The following is a 17,617-nucleotide window of genomic DNA, read 5'->3' as shown; positions in this document are numbered from 1 at the left end:
ATCAAGAATTTTGTTTTGGACATGGTAAATTGAAGATGTTGGCTAGACATCTAAGTGGTGTCAAGTGGGATTGGAAGAAAGGGCTTGAAGTTCTGGAGAAAGGACTGAGGATAGAAATGTAAGGGTTATTCATGTGCAGAGGATATGTAAAGCTGCGGAGCTAAATAAAACTTCATAGGAAGAGAAAGGGGTTACTTAGAACCAGTTGGACTCCTCTTAACCTTCTGAGGGTCGCTGAAGGAGGAGGAGTCAGCTGGGAAAATATGGTACAGAAGTGGTGGGAGTTGGGAGTTTGAGTCAGATGCTGTTTTCTGGGAACTATAGTTTATTTCTTTTCTAGATTAACATTCCTTCAGGTGTTTAAGAGTAAATATTATTGTCTCTTCTTCCATCCTCCTCCTCTTCATTCACACTGCCAGCACCACAATTCAAACCCTTTCAGTGACTCACTATTGTGGGACTATTGCATTAGCATCCTTAGTAGGCCCACACCTCTAGCCGCTCCTGCTCCCTTCCATCCTGACATTGGCATCAACTTGAACTTCATCAAGTGTGTCAAGCCCATGGTGATTCCTACTATCTTTGGGAATGCCTGCCTGCAGGCTTCTCACCCGGGCAGTCAGTGCTTCTTATATATCTGCCTCCATCCCATCTCTTTAGCTCTAATTTCTTTTATTTCTTCTCTCCAGCCAAGTCTTAGCTGTAGTGTTTGTTGTTCCTCGCACGTGTCCTGTAGTTTCCTACTTCTGCTTCTTTTAATACTGTGACTGTTCTTGTAATATTCTACCCATTGTCCTGGTTCTGTTTCAGATGCCACCTGTGCCGGGAAGCCTTGACTGACCTTTCCAATCCAAAGGGATCTGTTCTATTTATGTACCTCTTTTATTCTCTCCTGTCCCTCCTTGCATACTCATAGGGCAGGGACCCTTTTACTCACATTTATATTTACTAGCAGTAAAAGAGACAATTTTAAAAAGCTGTTCTATTTTGTTGCATTCATTGGATTTTGCCCCTGAACCATCCCAGATAGACTATTCACTATTTTAAAATGCATATATTTTCACTGTTTCTTGAGTTTGATTCCATAGTCAATAAGTGAGAATTATATTAAGGATTGTTGCAAACTGGTTGAGAATTTATTTGAAAGTGTGTTTGATTTAAAAAGACAAAACCTAAGGTTTTATTAAGACCCAAAACTTGAAAGCTTAAAAAAAAGGTGTGTTATTCTCAGAAGGTAGAGCTACTTATGCGTCATAGAATCTTTATTTTGAAATTGTATTACTTGTGAGCTGTCAACTTATACTGACTTATTTTTTTTCTTCCACTTAGCATGGAGGATGAAAAGGAAGATAGTAAAGTTATACCTACAGAATGTGCCATCAAGGTATTTAAAACAACCCTTAATGAGTTTAAGAATCGTGACAAATATATTAAAGATGATTTCAGGTTTAAAGATCGCTTCAGTAAACTAAATCCACGTAAGATCATCCGAATGTGGGCAGAAAAAGAAATGCATAATCTCACAAGGTAAAGAAAATCATGTGCCAAACATAATCTTGAGTAATTTTGTTTTTGTACTAGGCCTATTAGCCAGGCAAAAAATTCTATGCTTTTAAATTCATTTATAGAAATTATGGAAGGCCTTGAAATTCTAATGCTTAATGAGCTTAAGAAATATTTCCATGCTTATAAGTATGAATTGATATTTTTAGGATAAACCATTTTCTTTTTTATTCCCTCAGTAAAGTTGGAGGGAAATGAAGTCATTTTCTGCTTACAACATTTTATCGTATATCTAAATGCTCTCTTTTCAGCTTTCAATTAGGCTTATTATGAATAATGACTTCCCTTTTTTGTTTTAGAAAATGTTTATTATATCTGATGTTTGTTAATTTGGTGGGGGCACAGTCTTAACAGTCAAATTACATTTTTCTTAAATTTATTAGACTTGCTTCTCAATTCTCTAAGCAGAATTTGTCAAGGAATTTGTTTTATCAACCAAATGATAACTCTCATTAATAAACCTCACATATCTTAATCTATTAAAAGCTTAATTTTAGCTTTTTTCTAAAGATGTTTGCTTTCAAATGTAATTATCCATATGTATTAGTTGCAAAATTCTTCTTAGTAGGATATCTAAGTAGAATAATTTCATAAGAGGTCTTACAATCCTTCAATCTCTTCTCTACTGTTCTTCATCAGACCCTGTGTAAAGTCTTTAGTGTAAAGTTCAAAGTCCTTTTGTGATGCAGAGCCTACCTGTCACCATAGCCTCAATCCATATTGCCCTTCTTCTTACTCAGGATCCAGCTATGTTGATCTATGCACATTTCCCAGATGGGCTGTGCTCTGGACCGCCTCCACGCATTTCCATGAGCTGCTTCCAGCCTCAGACCAGCATTTTCCAACACTGTCTTCATCTGGCTAATTCCCATTCACCCACTTCTAATAAGCCTTCTTTGATGTTGCATGCTCCCATAGCAGCTGCCCGCGCCCCCTGGCAGTGCATGTACCACACTACACTGTAATCATCTTCTCACCTGTCTGTCGTTTCCACCAGTCCATGGGCTCCGTAAGGGCAGAGTCTGTGTCTTACAGTCTTTGCATTTCCACATCTCCAGGGTGGAACATAGTGCCAGCTCATTGTAGGCCCTCGTTAGATGTTTGTTGAATAAGTAAAACATTCTCTCTTTCATATCTTAACATTCTTAATCATTTCTTTCTGTATAGAATGCAGAGAGCTGGAATTCCTTGTCCAACAGTTGTACTACTCAAGAAACACATTTTGGTTATGTCTTTTATTGGCCATGATCAAGTTCCAGCCCCTAAATTGAAAGAAGTAAAGCTCAGTAGTGAAGAAATGAAAGAAGCTTACTATCAAACTCTTCACGTAAGTTGTACATTTCAAAGTATTCACACACCAACTTCTAAAAATATTAATGTAAACTTTAAAAATTTTTTCTTAAAATAGTACTATTTTATGATGCTATAAGAAGGACAAACTGAAGTTTGTGAAGGAATGTTAATATTGAAGAGTTGTCTATATCATTATGCATGTGTCTTGAGTCATTTTAGAAAAATAGACCTAGAAGCAAGTTAGCATCAGTGTATACATAGAAATCTTAAGCTATTATTCATAAAACTTCAGGTAAATAAAATTTTACATTACTACATTTAGCAGATAAAAATTGGTTCGTATATCTTGAATGACTGTAACTCTGACAGCAAAGGAATTGCCTTGTCGGGAAATTTGAGAGAAGCAGATTTGGACTCAAGAAAGTGAAGCTGGAAACTGAAGATGGTAGGGAGCAGTTTCTCTCTGCTAACATCTGTACAGGTGTTAGAGTTAGAAGGCACATGTGAGAATCTTGAGGAAGCTATTTATGCTTCTGGACAGCAGCTGAATTCAACCTGAGGCCCTCCTAGCTTAAGAAAATGCTCCAATGTTATCACTGTTCCTTTATTGTTTTGATTCGTGGAGAAACATTTTGCACAGTTTGTGCATGAAGCTTTCATGTCATGCAGCAGTTGATGTGACTATGGAAGTATTATCTGACTTAATTTTCTAAGCTGTAGCTGGGGAGGAAATCAACCTTTTTCTGTCTCTGATAGGACAGACAACATTCAAAGGAAAATCAAGTTTACTTTTCTGGCTTACTTTTTGGTGGTGGGTGGCTGAGAAAGAGGTAAAATAGTAATGTACTTTTCTTATTTGATTCTACTAAGGCTGGGAAACAAAGCATTAATGCAATTTCTACTACAATACTAGGGGTCACCATCAATAATTAATATATAATGTCACTTAATTTATAAGAATATTGCTTTCCTCTTATGTCTGGCAGGAAAATACTTTTTGCCTAGGAACTATATATACCACATGAAGGTCTCAGTGGGCCATTTGCCCTGTTATTAAGGGTAAGCCAAAGTCTCCTGGTTAGTGAGCAAACACATGGCTACTGTCTCACTCCAGGTCTGCAGAATCCAAGTCTGCCCCTTGGCATGCATCCTACTCTCTTTGCTGTCACATGGACAGGGAAGTAGAGTGTCACACACTCATCCCCTCCATTGTTTCACTGTTTCCCTACCCTGCCTTAAAAAGCAAACAAACAAACAAACCCAGTTCTAGACTGTACAAAGAAAAAGTTCTTTAACCTAGTCTTGATTTTTCTGGATAATATTGTTTTTTAGTTGTATAGGTAAATTAGAACTGTTACTTCAGTTCCTAAATGTCTGCCTTGCCTCCCCACAGTTGATGCAGCAGTTATATAATGAATGTACTCTTGTGCATGCCGACCTCAGTGAATATAACATGCTGTGGCATGCTGGGAAGGTGAGGAGCATATTTTGTTAACATGCAGATTAAATGACTTGGTGTAAATTACGAAAGGTAAACCATTGTATGCTCTGTATTTAAATAGGTCTGGTTGATCGATGTCAGTCAGTCTGTAGAACCAACTCATCCTCACGGCCTAGAGTTCCTGTTCCGTGACTGTAGGAATGTCTCACAGGTAGGCATGTAAACTAATATGGCTTTTATTTTTATGGGGTTATAACAGATTCAGATATTTTTCTCACTACTAAGATAAGTAAGGTATTCTTTGAAATTGAAGGAAGGGCTTAGTTACTGGCTGCCTTTTCAAGATAAAGAGACAAAGATCATTTGTCAGATTTTCTCTTCAGTCAGAATTTGATTTTATACCTCACATTTGGGCCATTGAATTAAATTTCCAATAGAGTAAGTTTTTATTCTGGCTCCAAATATTTAAGCAGTGAGTAGACATTTAATACATGCACAGTGCTTAAAGAGAGGCTCTGATATGTCATATTGCAAGCCTGCATGCTTACTGTATTATTACCACTAAAAGGAGAATACTCTTCTTAGTGGCATAGTGTCAGATCACTTTCTGGGAGGCAGAATAAACAGATTAGGGAAGGTAAAACTTAGAATGCAGAGTTGAGTCATATATGTTTTCTGTTTCTAAACAAAATGAATTGTTGGCAACAGATTCAAATGGTAATGATCTTTCTAAATGACAGAATAACTTCATATTGGAAATAATGTATTGCTTGAAAATTTTAATTCATCTGATTTATGCTTTGAGTCTGCACATTCAAAGCAATGTCAAACAATTTTATAAATTACTCATTTTTATAGCTGTAGAAGGTACAGACTTAATCCAGCTGTCGATCATGACAAACTTAATCCAGAATACAGCACGGATGTGTAAAGAGAGCAAAAAACAAGTAGAACCTGAGCATGTTAAAGTTGAGGTGGGAACATCTATGGTTTAAAAACTATGGAAGGAATTCAGTGGTGTCTTACGGTACTTTTTCCTGTTCTTATTTTCTAAGGGGACCTTGCTAATATCTCTTACTTTCTTATATTTTTTCACTAGTTTTTCCAGAAAGGAGGAGTAAAGGAAGCCCTTAGTGAACGAGAACTCTTCAATGCTGTATCAGGTTTAAATATCTCAGCAGATAATGAAGCTGATTTCCTAGCTGAGGTAAGTTTAGCTATTGTTTTACCTTGCTGGTAATGGAGTACTGGATAGAGTAGGTAACTGAAACCTAGAGCTAATTTTATCCTCTCTTAACCTCAAAATAAAATTTATCTAGAATTCTTGAGATATTTTCGGTCCTTTCCAGGCTTAAACCCTAGGATAGACATATAGCAAAACACTTCTTCGAGGAGTTTACAGCCTTGTTGAGATGGACAAATAACACATTTCTAGTACACTGTGTTTCCTCTGTTTTATGAATGAGACAGTTAATTGGGGAACACTCTCGGTGATGCGAAAAGCTGTAACACATGGTCCCCGCTTTTAACTGAACATAGAAAGTTAACAGTGGCCATCCTTAGAAATACCCAGTCATTACAATAAAGATGTATAGAACCATTAAAAAAAAAATCTCCCTCCAGAGAAGGTCTCTTAAAATTGAACAAAAACTAAAAAATGAAACAGCATCTAATTATTCTTAGCAATATATCGAAGCAGAGAACGATTACAGCCTGTTCCAGAACTCCCCAGTACGACTTGAATTTCACCAAGCTGTGCTGGTTCTAAGGCCAGAGAAGTACCAGAAAGGTGATAAATCTAGCCTCTAGCTCAGTAGTTACTCAGTAGCTGTTACTGTTGCTGAATGAACACTGGGATTTCCTTTTTCTTGTTCCTTGAAAGCTTTATAGAGTACACAGTAAGATGTATCTTGATTCCAATTAAGAGCTTGATAAAGATACTAAATATTAACCCTGGTAATATAATCTAGTAAAAACCATGCACGTATGTGTCGTGTTGTAATAATATGTATGTGACATACTGTAATAGGTGTTACATACTGTAATTCTGATTCAAGGCCAGCATCATTAAGATTGACTTCGTTTTAAGAGGAAAAATGCTGGCTCAATCTAACGTAGGATTTCTGTGAAGTAGAATTTTGACAAGTGGATTCAATGTATTGATTTTGTAGATAGAAGCTTTGGAGAAAATGAACGAAGATCATGTTCAGAAGAATGGAAGGAAAGCTGCTTCATTTTTGAAAGATGATGGAGGTCCGCCAGTCCTATATGATGAATAACACCAATACCCACTGCTTCTATTGTTAGCACAGCAGTGATTGTCAGCTGCTGCCAATGGCAAATGAAGTTATGAGTGACTCGAAATACCAAAACATGAGGAGTGTACAATGGTGCTTCTGTGCTTTTTTTCCCCCTTGTAACCCATGTGCCAGATGTGTGGACAGCTCAGTATTGAGAGAATAAAATGTCACTACCTCTCATCTTATAAACAAAATAATATAATTCTTTAACAGCTACAGGTTATCTAGCTGAAATCAACCTGATTTTATAGGCTTTGTGGTATAAAATGTTTTGATGAGAATTTTTTAAACTTAGGTAACATTTCCAAATAGAGGAGGAAAGGACAGATGTGTTAACAAGGGAGGCATTTTATCAGAACATACCTGCTTCATCACCTCCCTGGTTTGTATGTCATCATTCTTCGAATATTTTATTGGCCTGAAATTAGTTCTTCGCAATCCTTATTCCAGATTGTGACCGTGATTCTAAAGGAAAATGTCTTCTTTTAGTAGGCATTATAAATGGAAATCTGGTTTCAGAATAGCTGATGGAAATAGACACAAGCAAAATACTTTTTATTTGGTACATCACGAATATGAACTGAAGTCATCTTTTCCATACTCATATCCAAGGAAAGTTATCGCAGGTTTCTGAGAGAGAGAAATATATGCGAGAACTTCTTAACTATCCAAAATTTTTTAAATTAACTTCTGGTATTTCTACATTTAGGTGAAATGGATAGGATGTAACTCATGGTGCAGCTGCTCTGCATTTGTAATGAAAATGTAAATTATCTGGAAGGGCAGAATGTAAGATTTAACCATGTTTGACATATTTTAATGAAGTCAGTGAAACAAAGTTCAGTTTTCATTTCACTCAAAATATATACTTATTGATTTTTGAGAGAAATATAGCAAGCTAACTAGAAATATTAAATAATCAAATGATGAAAACTAGGTTTAAAGCAACTTGGGCACAAAATTAACCAACTAATTTGAAATATCTGGCCTCAGTTTTAATGATTTTTAGTACTGACTGGATGCCACTTCTTAAAGCAAGTACTTTACTAAAAATGTACATTGGCATTCTTAGGATCGAAGTTCATTAACTACAATGTAATCATTCCTCCTATTACTGACTTCAGATTGGAACCACTGGCCACCCAATCTGGTAATAGAAAGTAAAAATCTAAACATTATGTATACTTGAAAGCTTCTCTTTGAACATTATTTAAAAATGCCAAATATGTTCTTTCTAGAAAAATATTTTTGTTTCTGTTGTATAGCTTTTAACTGCATTTCAGAGAAATGTGATTTGGAGTAGATACTTATTACATTTCTGAAATGTTTACCACTCCGAAACAAAGATTTAAATGACTGGTGATTATTGAATTTACAGAAATTTCAGGTAACTAATTTTTTAAAACCATTAACCATTTAAAAGTTTCTTTGTCTTGTTTTCTGACATACTCTGACTAAGAGCAGCAAACCATTGCTGCATGGCATTCTTGGAGTGTGCTGTGAACATGCTTTTTAAGAAATTAAAAATGAAGAGGTCATTTTAGAATTGGTTCTTTGTGTGATTCCTTCCTGTTCCTTATATTAACTAATGTCCTAGCACTAAGTTACCCCTTCCGCATAAAATTAAGCAGTACTATTTTAAGCGATTTCCCCCCCTTAATTTCTCCTATTTAGACTTTACTTTTAAATGACCTACTTTTAATTACAAATAGTTTTTTTCTTTTCTATAGATCAGAGAGTATATTTTCACATAGTAGAAAAAGAAAGTAGAAAATGGTTTTCTAAATAATCAAATACAAGTTGAAAGAAAAACAAAATATAGAAATAAGGATATTTTACCTCACTTTAGTGAAAGTGGATAATAAGTTATCAAAAGAAGGTGACTATATACGGAATTTTTATCTCAACAAGATAATTCGTTGTCAGTTTCCTCTTTATAAAACCCTGAGATTTGTCAGAAACAATACATTTTCTGCTTGTAGGCTCTGGCCGTCACAAGAGATTGTCTGCATCTTTTGAAATTCTGAGCAGTTTAGCAGCACTTTAGAAATTGGGTGGGAAAAGCTCATCTGATTGTATTTTCAAACCTCTTATATTTTTAAAGATATATATTTTTCTATTTGAGCGTTAAAGGGATTCCATAAAAATTAAAGAATGATTTAAGTTTTCAAAGTTTATTTTATCCTTGGAGACAATTTATTCATTTGAAAGCATCTTGTTTTTATTTTTTGATTTCCTATTTGTTTCTCAATTAAAAAATATTACAGGGGTGGTTTCATAGTGTGGTGGTTAGCATGTCTGCTTTACATCAGAAGGTCTTGGGTGGAGCCACAAACCAGGCCTTGGGGGGCACCAGGCGCCCTGGGTGCACGCCCCATGAGTGTGTGGGAGGAGATGCCCCACCTTCAGAGATCCAGTTCTTAAGGGGAAATGGCAACATGGGGGCAAGGGAATGAAAGAGGGGGGGGGAAATATTACAAGGTTACATTTGAGAAAGCATTACTTTTGCTGGCCTAGGCTTTCCAGCTTTTTCCCAAAGAGCTTTTTGAGGAGTTAAGATCAAATAGAAAGATAAAGCAGCAGATGGAGAGGGCAGGTCGGGTATTCGTAGAATGAGAGCTATTAACCCATAGCTCTAAATATTTTTTTCTTTTTTAATCTCTCTAATGCCTTCTGGGACAGAAGGAACACATAATCACAATACTTGACACGAAACCATTGGAACAATATCTGGGTAAAGTGCCAAATAAGCCAAGGTTTATGAAAAATGTAGAAAATGTCGAAAAGTTCTGAAATTTCAAGGAAGGAGTTCATTGCTTAAAGTATTAGTATATTGTTATTAAGTAAAAGCAACTACTTATCTCCTATTTCATCTATTTCAAGTAGCATATTTGGAAAATGGAAAAAAACCAAACATTGGGCAGAGGAATTGAAGCCTATTTCCTCAAATGTGTTCCCCCACAAATTCATATGTTGCAGCCTTAACGCTTAATGTGATGACTGTATTAGAAACAGGGCCTTTAAGGAAGTAATAAAGGTTAAGTGAGGTCATGAGATCTGAACAAATATTTTCCAAATGACGAGTATGTAATGTTACAAAATTCAATAGGACTGGTGTCCTTATAGGAAGAGAAAGAGCTATCTCCATGAAAACAGAGGAAAGGCCATGTGAGGACACAGAAGGCATCATCTGCACCCCAATGAGGGAAGCCTCACCAGATACCAACCCTGCTGGCACTTTGATCTTGGACTTCTAGCCTCCAGAACTATGAGAAATTAACTTCTGTTGTTTTAAGCCCCTTAGTCTGTGGTATGTTGTTATGGTAGCTCGAGCAGACTAATACAAAGCCCAAGGTAAATAACAAAGTTTTTTTAAAAAATAAATGTTTTCTTTCTGGGTGGGTGTTGGGGTGGGCATTGTACTAACTGACTTAAAATTTTGCTTGGATGAAAAATATCCAAGATTTTTGGGAAATATTCAGATGAGATTGTAGGAACATTGCCCATGATCGATGAGGAATGATGGAAAATGGGGAAGCTATTAGAAATCCACAGGGAGCCACTCCAATACCACTTTTAAAAGGGGGAAGAAGGCATGTGGTAGTATGTTGTGCAAATAGAATTATGAAAGTTATATTACCACTTGAGCTTGCATGAATTTCTACACTATTAAGCAGTGTTATTAAAGTAAGGAAATACAACAAGTAGGATTTTTGGACTTAATGCTGTTTCCCCAACCACCCCCAAATCCACCCACCACCACCCCAATAAGCTGGAAGAATACAGTCAACGTGGTGGTAACTTTGGATAACATTAGCTGCTGAGCAATCCTACTAGCCAATTATTGTTAAACTAGATTCAAGAGACTAAGAACTTTCACATCAACCCCAGTTTATTCAGTTTTTAGCAATGACTTGATTGACAATATAAAAGATCCAGGTACCAGATTTGTAAAACGTACCAGAGTTTGTTCAACCATTCACCACTGAAAGACACTTGTGTCTAGTTTTGGACTGTTGTGAATAAAGCTGCTATGAACATTTATACAGAGGTTTTTGCATGAACATAAGAGTGTGATTGCTGGGTTGCACGATAAATGCACATGTATTTTTGTAAGAATCTTAAACTATTTTATGGAGTGGCTGTACCGTTTTACACTCCCACCTGTAATGTATGAGTTTTCCCCATCCTTACCAGCATTTTGTATAATCGCTATTTCTTTATTTTGGCCATTCGAATAGGTGTGTAGTGATACCTAGTGAGAGCCATTACAGTAACAGGATTTTTTGAAAATGTATAATGAAATTATCAACATTTAAAAGACCCTTGAAACTCTGAACAAATATTTTCCAAATGACCAGTGCGTAATGTTACAAAATCAACCTTGAGTGTTGTGATTTTAAAATATGTTCACAAACTCTTTGACACCTCTCCTTTCAGAAGGCAAAAGCTAATTCCTCTCCCCTTAAAAGATTGTACTTAGTGATCCTAACAAATAAGAATATAGCAAAAGTGGTGGTGTGTGACTTCTGAGGTTATAATAAAAGACATTGTAGCTCTACCTTGCTGTCTCTTGGATGCCTTGCTTTGGGAGAAGCCAGCTGCCATGTCTGAAGGACTCTCCAGCATCTATGGAGAGGCCCACATAAGGAATTGAGGCCTCCTGCTAATAACCACATGAGTGAAGTTAGAAGCAGATCCTCTTTGTCTTCAGTCACACTTTAGATAACGGTAGCCCTGGCCAACATCATAACTGCAACTCTGTGAGGGACCCTCAGTTCTTTGGAGGCAGCAGCCTTCCAACAGGCAACTTGAGGGTCCTTGAAGCATGGCAGCTGGCTTTCCTCAAAGCAACCGATCCAAGAAAAAGCAAGGCAGATGCCACAATATTTTTTATAACCTACCCTCAGAAGACATGGCCTGTCATTTGTGTAGTATCCTTCTGGTACACAGGGCAGCCCTGTTCAACCTGGGAGGGAACCACATGAGGACATGTACATCTGGAGGTGAAAATCACAGAGGGCCATCTTGGAAGCTGGCTAACACAGCATTCGAAATTTTACAAGTATCACTCTGTCCCCTGATTTATTTTTTTCTGTGTAACTTATTCTTATCTGATATAATATTACTCATTTCTTTTTCTATTTACTAAATATTAAGCTTTGCGAGAGCAGGAATTTTTGCTTGTTTTATTGATTGCTATATCCCACACACTACAAGGTGTGGCACGCACGAGTAGAAGCTCGAAAATATTTTGACTGTGAATGGTAGTTCAAAGGTTAAAACTGGGAGTATTGGGTTGGAAATTACATAGAATCTGGGCTGTGCTAAGAGAGAGCAGATTCTTTGACAGGACGGCAGCTCCTTGTTATCTGAGTGGTGATACATGGGCTGGACACCTCCTGGTGGGTCTATTAGAGAGGGGAATGATATGATTGGTTGGATTACTTAATATTTATGGACCTTTCTATATCTATTACCCTATCCTTAAATTTTTTTTCCTGCTTATGGAGATAATACACGTATATTTTTTTAATTCAAATAATACCAAAGTAGAAAAACAAATCATTCACAGTACAAGATAACCACCATTTACATGACAATTTTTGACATGTATACATGCAAATACAAATATGTCAGGGACCCATGCATTCACAATAAAATATTTATTAAATGAAAAGTAGGCTGCAAAATTGTGATAGTCAAGATTTCCCAGTTAATGCAGGTATACGTACTTTTAAAAACAGTTCTTTTTATAAAAATTACTCATGCTCATTTTTAAACCAAAAAGAATTTAGAAAGTTCAAAGATGAAAGTCATGTGAAAACCTGCCAAGCTGTGAGAACCACTATAAAAATGTCAGTACGTATCCTTCCAGACATCAGTCATATAGTCTGAAAAAGAATTAAAAAACAAACAAGCCCAGAAAAACAGAAAAGCCTGGTTTTGTTTAAGTTTTAGAAACTGCCAGAAGCATCTTTTAAACACCAGGAGTTCCCCTGAGCTTTTGATGGCTCTGGTAAACACAGACCCATAGGAAAACAAGAGGAAATCAATTATGAATTTACTGCTGATTCACTAGCCCCAAGGGCAGTCAGGGCAGGTCAGGTGATCCTAGTCCCATCAAGCACTGAGTTGACTCAAGGCTGTACTTCAGCTTTTCTCCTGCCTGCTCCTAGGTTGGAGTGTCCTTCTGGGCCCCACTGTAAACCTGGAAGTTGCTGGTACTGATGCAAGAGAGGGCGAATCCTCTTGAGTGGGGACTCAAGTCCTGCACCGAGAGAGGGAGGGTTCTTGACAGCACGCAGGAAAGAATTCAAGCACAGGCCAGAATTAGAGACAAAAGGAAAGCTTATTAGCGAAGGAACACACCTCTCTATAGACAGAGACGTGGTCTCCTCTTAGAAGTTCAATGCGCTAGCCATTGCGCAACAGAGCCTCCAAGACGTGGCCTCCTCTTAAAGATAGAGAATGAGAGAGATGAAGAGGGACTGAGAAACTGAGAGGGACAGAGTGAGAGGGACAAGAGGGGCCTTGAGTGTTCTGGGAATTCAGTTTATATGTCATTCTTAGTTTCTATGAATTACAGTTTAAAGACTGTTTACCTGTTTTCTTTTGATGGTATGAACATGCAGCATGAAAGGGGCGAATATGCAGTCTCAGCCTTTGTTCTGCAGGGAAAGAATAGTTGGGTTTATTTTGTGTAGGATGACTTAAAGACTCTGTTTTCCTTTGTGGTATGGGTAAATAGTTTGTTAGTAATCCCAGCAGGAATCTTCCTTTGTTCCCTTGGTCTGGCAACATTACAGGCTTTGAATACAACTTATCAATTTGTGTGCTGTTCACGCCTCTTCCCTATATCAGTACTGCTCCTCCACCACTGCAGCTCTGATTGTATCTAAAAATATATTTTGCTCAGCTTTTCAGTACCTTATCTTTCCCTTTCTACCCAGTGCCTCAGCCACTCAGCCATCACTTTCAAAGCAGCAAATCCATGTTGCACAAAGTGGAGGCACATGTCAGATGCCCTTCTCTGTGTTTCCCTGTTCTCTAGGATTGTAGCTTTTCCACGGCCAATTTACAAACTCATCATCCTCTTCCTCCTGCGAGCACACGTGATTCAGCTGTGTGACATTCTATAAGCAGCTCACACATTGTGATAACAGTCCGGCCATGTGGTAGATCTTTCATCCATGACATGCAGAAAATAGTCAAGAAGGGCTCCCTGTACCCTACCCCAGGATTTGCGGAGTTTTCTCTATTTTGATCTCATATAAATACTACTACAATTGAGATAACTGCTAGGCCTATCTATTATATAATGTCGTATTAATAAAACAATAAACACAGGCATTATTTCACCTAAACACAATTTAAAACCACTTTAATTCTAGGGTACATCTTGTTCCCAGTATTTTATTTTAAAAATACTATTAAATGTTCATATCAGTTTTAACATAAAAGCATTTCAACTTAAATATTAGCTCTGATGATATCAGATATTGTTTTATGTGAAACTTTTAAGTAACAATAAAATAATGAAATAGCAATAACTTAGTAGTATTTTTCCATTAGTTTTAAGTTGCATCATATTACTCTCAAATACTTCATATAGTATGTCTACTTTTTTCTTGTTTACTTTCCCTGATGTTTATCGTGTACCTATTATCACATGGTCTTCACTGAAATAAACTGCCTTCTTCTTCACCTGTCCAAATCCTGACCATCGTCAGCCTCTGCATCCTCCAAGTAGCCCCTGTGTTTGACTACATTGGTCTTCAAAGCAGAGGCAAGCCAATAAACCCCTGTAGCACCTTCTTACCTTCTTAGCTCTGTTGCAATATTATATTCCTTAGATTTTTGTGTGTGATGTATGCTGTCTTAGAATACACTTTTTAGGGCCAGGGTAATGGATACTTTCTATATATCCATGTTCTCAAAAAAAAACATAAGAAAATGCTGATGCAAAGTACGAACTTTAGAAATATGTTGATTAAGTAATCCATCAGGGGATAAAAGAGTTCATATTCAGATTTGACTTTAACAACTACTCAGTAGTAGTCCTTGCACTTTTGTCTGTGAACAGGTGACAGTCTGGAAATGATCACTTGAAGAGTTTACTAAAAATGCAGATTCCCAAGCTAGGGGGGCAGGAATAGGACCTGGGAATATGAATTTTAAGAAACAGCACAACTACCCCCAAAATGCAATAAACAGCCTATTGCTAGTTGCTAATCCAATATTCATTTCTACCTTCTTCCTTATTAAAAACTCCAGTTTTCAACAGGGCATAATGTACCCAAACTCAAACTACATCTCCCAGATTCCCTTGCACCTAGGGTGGCTATTAGACATAATTTTGACCAATAAGATGTAAGCGGAGCAGAGATCACTGGGTAGGAGCTTCTGGGAAAACTCTTAAAAGAGACTCAAGGTCAGCCAGCAAGGCCTTTTGCCCTTCACCTTTCCCCTCTTTCCTGCCTAAGAATTGTGGACCCCATGTTAGTCTAAGCATCTGTCATGCAGTTATCAGGCGATAAGCATGAGGATGAAAGTGACGCAATTGAGGATAGATTGCTAAGTGGAGAGGAAAAAGGTGTATAGATCTCTGAGGCAGCATGGAGCTCCAGGGGCTAGCCATGGATGGCTTACTTCCAGACTTCTTGCTCCCTGAGAAAAATTAAAGCCCTATTTGTTAAGCTACAGTAACTTGGGTTTTCTGTTACTTGCAGCCAGATGCAATTCTAACTGGACAATCAGAACAGAATAAGAAATGCAAGGGCTCTCTGTAGAATGTCTGCAAAAACAACGTGGAGTCCATTACGCAAACTGTATAATTAACAAGAACCTAGAAAACCTAAAAGATAGGATAAAAGCATAGTCTCTTCTGTCAACAGCAACAACAAAAAAGAAAAGCAATTTAAAACTCCAGAAAAACAAACAAAAACTGTGCGAATTTAGTTGTAGCTGAAGCAAACAAAAATGCGCCGTAATTTTTGAGCAAACAGTGGAGATTTTTGACTTTGTTATTTGGGAGATTCTCTTTTAAGTGGTCAAATTTAGTGAGCACAGATTACATATACTTTTCTATAGACCCAGTCATTCTACAGTTCTATAGTAAATATTCATAATATTTAAAATAATCATTTTTTTAACGCTTATTATTTTTCAAATTTTAGAAATGGTCCATAGGCAAGGCACTGAACTTGTATTTATAGAACATAAATACCCTTAACCTTGACAATGTAAAAGACTGGGAGTAGGAAAGAGGAAGGAGAGAAGGGGGTTGGTATAGGCACCTTCGTCTCCTAATCTCACACAGCAGAGTGTCATTAGAAACTTTCTAACCCTGATGGATCAAAAATGGAAGTCTAGGTATGTTACATGAAGTTATGCAAGTAAATACTAGAAAAACTAAAAATAATACAATTAACAAAAATTGAAAAGTATGGAGATAAAGGAGGTGAGGAGCAGATCAATGTACTAAAATCCTCATTTTATTTTTCATAGCAGGGAATAACATACACTACTTGGAGCTGATGAAATAAAACAAGTACATGAGAGTTATGTTGTGATCATCAGAGCTAAAAAGAGACATTGGCAACAGTGGCTTCCTCTGGGTTGTGGCCTTGAGGATTGTTGGGGAGGAGGGAGAAGAGAGATTTTTTTTTTTCATTTGATATGTTTCCATACTATTGGAATTACTGTAATCCCCATGTATGCATTCCTTTTAGTAAACTCTTTGATTCTGACAACCAGCTGGTGTGTGGAGCAGTTGAACTATACAGTCTCTAGAAATGTCTTCGAGCTCAAACACTCCCATGAGCATTTTCTTCGGCAGAGTCACTGGTAGGGGTAGGAGAGATGTCTAGTGTTCCTTCCATGGGTTTCAGTGTAAATAGGCTTTTAGAAAGGTTTTACTTAAATTCGCTTTCAAAACAACTAAACATAGTTAAAAGACAGTTTTGAGACTGTTTAATGAATCACTTGAAAAATGCCACTTTTCATTTCCAATAAAAATGAATTTTAAATATTAAACATTTGGATTACTTTGATTTGTATCATGAACTTCTATTTTTCTGAAAATCAAATCAAGAGATCAGAGAAAAGGCGTGGCAGCAAGGAAAAGAAACCAAAACAGAGGTATAGCTTTGCATCCTTTCTTCAATTTAGTGTTTAAAGAAGCAGCAGAAACATCACCTGTTACATAAATAACTGAAACGAGGAAAGAGGCGTCTACCATTCTGTAACAAAGTAACAAAAGAAATCCACAGAAAGAACCTTCTGATAACAGAATTATCAGGCCAGGTAGCATACAATATAAAGAACATTCTCACCTAATTCTAATTTTGGTCTGTCATTTATGGTGATTTCCAAACTGGTATTAGGCACTTACAAATTTGAGACCCAGTAACATTCTAGAAATGACTATTGATCCATTTTTAAGGACTAATTTTAGAGTCTTGATGTTTATCAAGGGAAAGATAATCTTTTAAATCTGAGAAGAATAGGGAATCCTATATGGGCATGGAGCAAATAATCAAAGTGTCTTTAATGCTGTCTTGAATGCATGCACATCCGTGCGTGCCCGCCCCCCACCCCCAAACACACTGCATTACTGCCTCCTCTGCTCTGGCAGATACTCCGGTGGGTCATGTTCAGAATAGGCTCTTCTGTGGAGAAGCTTTGGTTCTCTTGGGAGCCTCTCAATCTCCAGACTTTTCCTATTTTCAGTTGATGGTCAATCCATGTTTGGGCACGGGGATAGTAACAGAAAGGGACACGTCAAGGATGACTCTAGCTTCTTGATTTATGCAACAGGAGATGCCATTTATTGGGATGAGGGACCCTTGGAGAGGACCCTGGTGTGGGAGATCAGGGATGTTATTTTAGAGATATTGATTTCCAGGCTGCTCTGAGACATCTAAGTGGAGATGAGAAGTAGGCAATGATGTAAGGGCCGAGGGACAAACAGTGATAAAGTGACGTGGCCCCTCCCCTCATGAATCTGACAGTCAGT

At 37.2% G+C, this 17,617-nt stretch overlaps 1 protein-coding gene and 1 long non-coding RNA gene across 2 annotated transcripts in view; one reads left to right on the top strand and one right to left on the bottom strand.

Annotated features, from left to right (window-relative positions):
• Nucleotides 1-8,143, top strand: part of RIOK3 (RIO kinase 3) — a 20,710-nt gene extending 12,567 nt beyond the window's left edge. The window contains exons 8-13 of the mRNA XM_011360445.1: nucleotides 1,330-1,527; nucleotides 2,731-2,890; nucleotides 4,250-4,330; nucleotides 4,419-4,508; nucleotides 5,397-5,504; nucleotides 6,469-8,143. Of these exons, the coding sequence (XP_011358747.1) occupies nucleotides 1,330-1,527; nucleotides 2,731-2,890; nucleotides 4,250-4,330; nucleotides 4,419-4,508; nucleotides 5,397-5,504; nucleotides 6,469-6,576 (745 nt within the window). The 3' untranslated portion in view covers nucleotides 6,577-8,143. The remainder of the gene's footprint in view (nucleotides 1-1,329; nucleotides 1,528-2,730; nucleotides 2,891-4,249; nucleotides 4,331-4,418; nucleotides 4,509-5,396; nucleotides 5,505-6,468) is intronic.
• Nucleotides 8,144-10,471: 2,328 nt separating this feature from the next.
• LOC111739855 lies at nucleotides 10,472-13,914 on the bottom strand. Its single transcript, XR_002780390.1, has 2 exons — nucleotides 13,203-13,914; nucleotides 10,472-12,008 (listed from the first exon to the last, which is right to left on the bottom strand). It is a non-coding gene; the product is annotated as an uncharacterized LOC111739855 (long non-coding RNA).
• Nucleotides 13,915-17,617: the final 3,703 nt, after the last annotated feature.

The sequence above is a fragment of the Pteropus vampyrus genome, unplaced genomic scaffold (genome assembly GCF_000151845.1).
Source record: "Pteropus vampyrus isolate Shadow unplaced genomic scaffold, Pvam_2.0 Scaffold55, whole genome shotgun sequence".
Lineage (NCBI taxonomy): Eukaryota > Metazoa > Chordata > Mammalia > Chiroptera > Pteropodidae > Pteropus > Pteropus vampyrus.
This window is presented reverse-complemented; position numbering and strand designations above follow the sequence as displayed.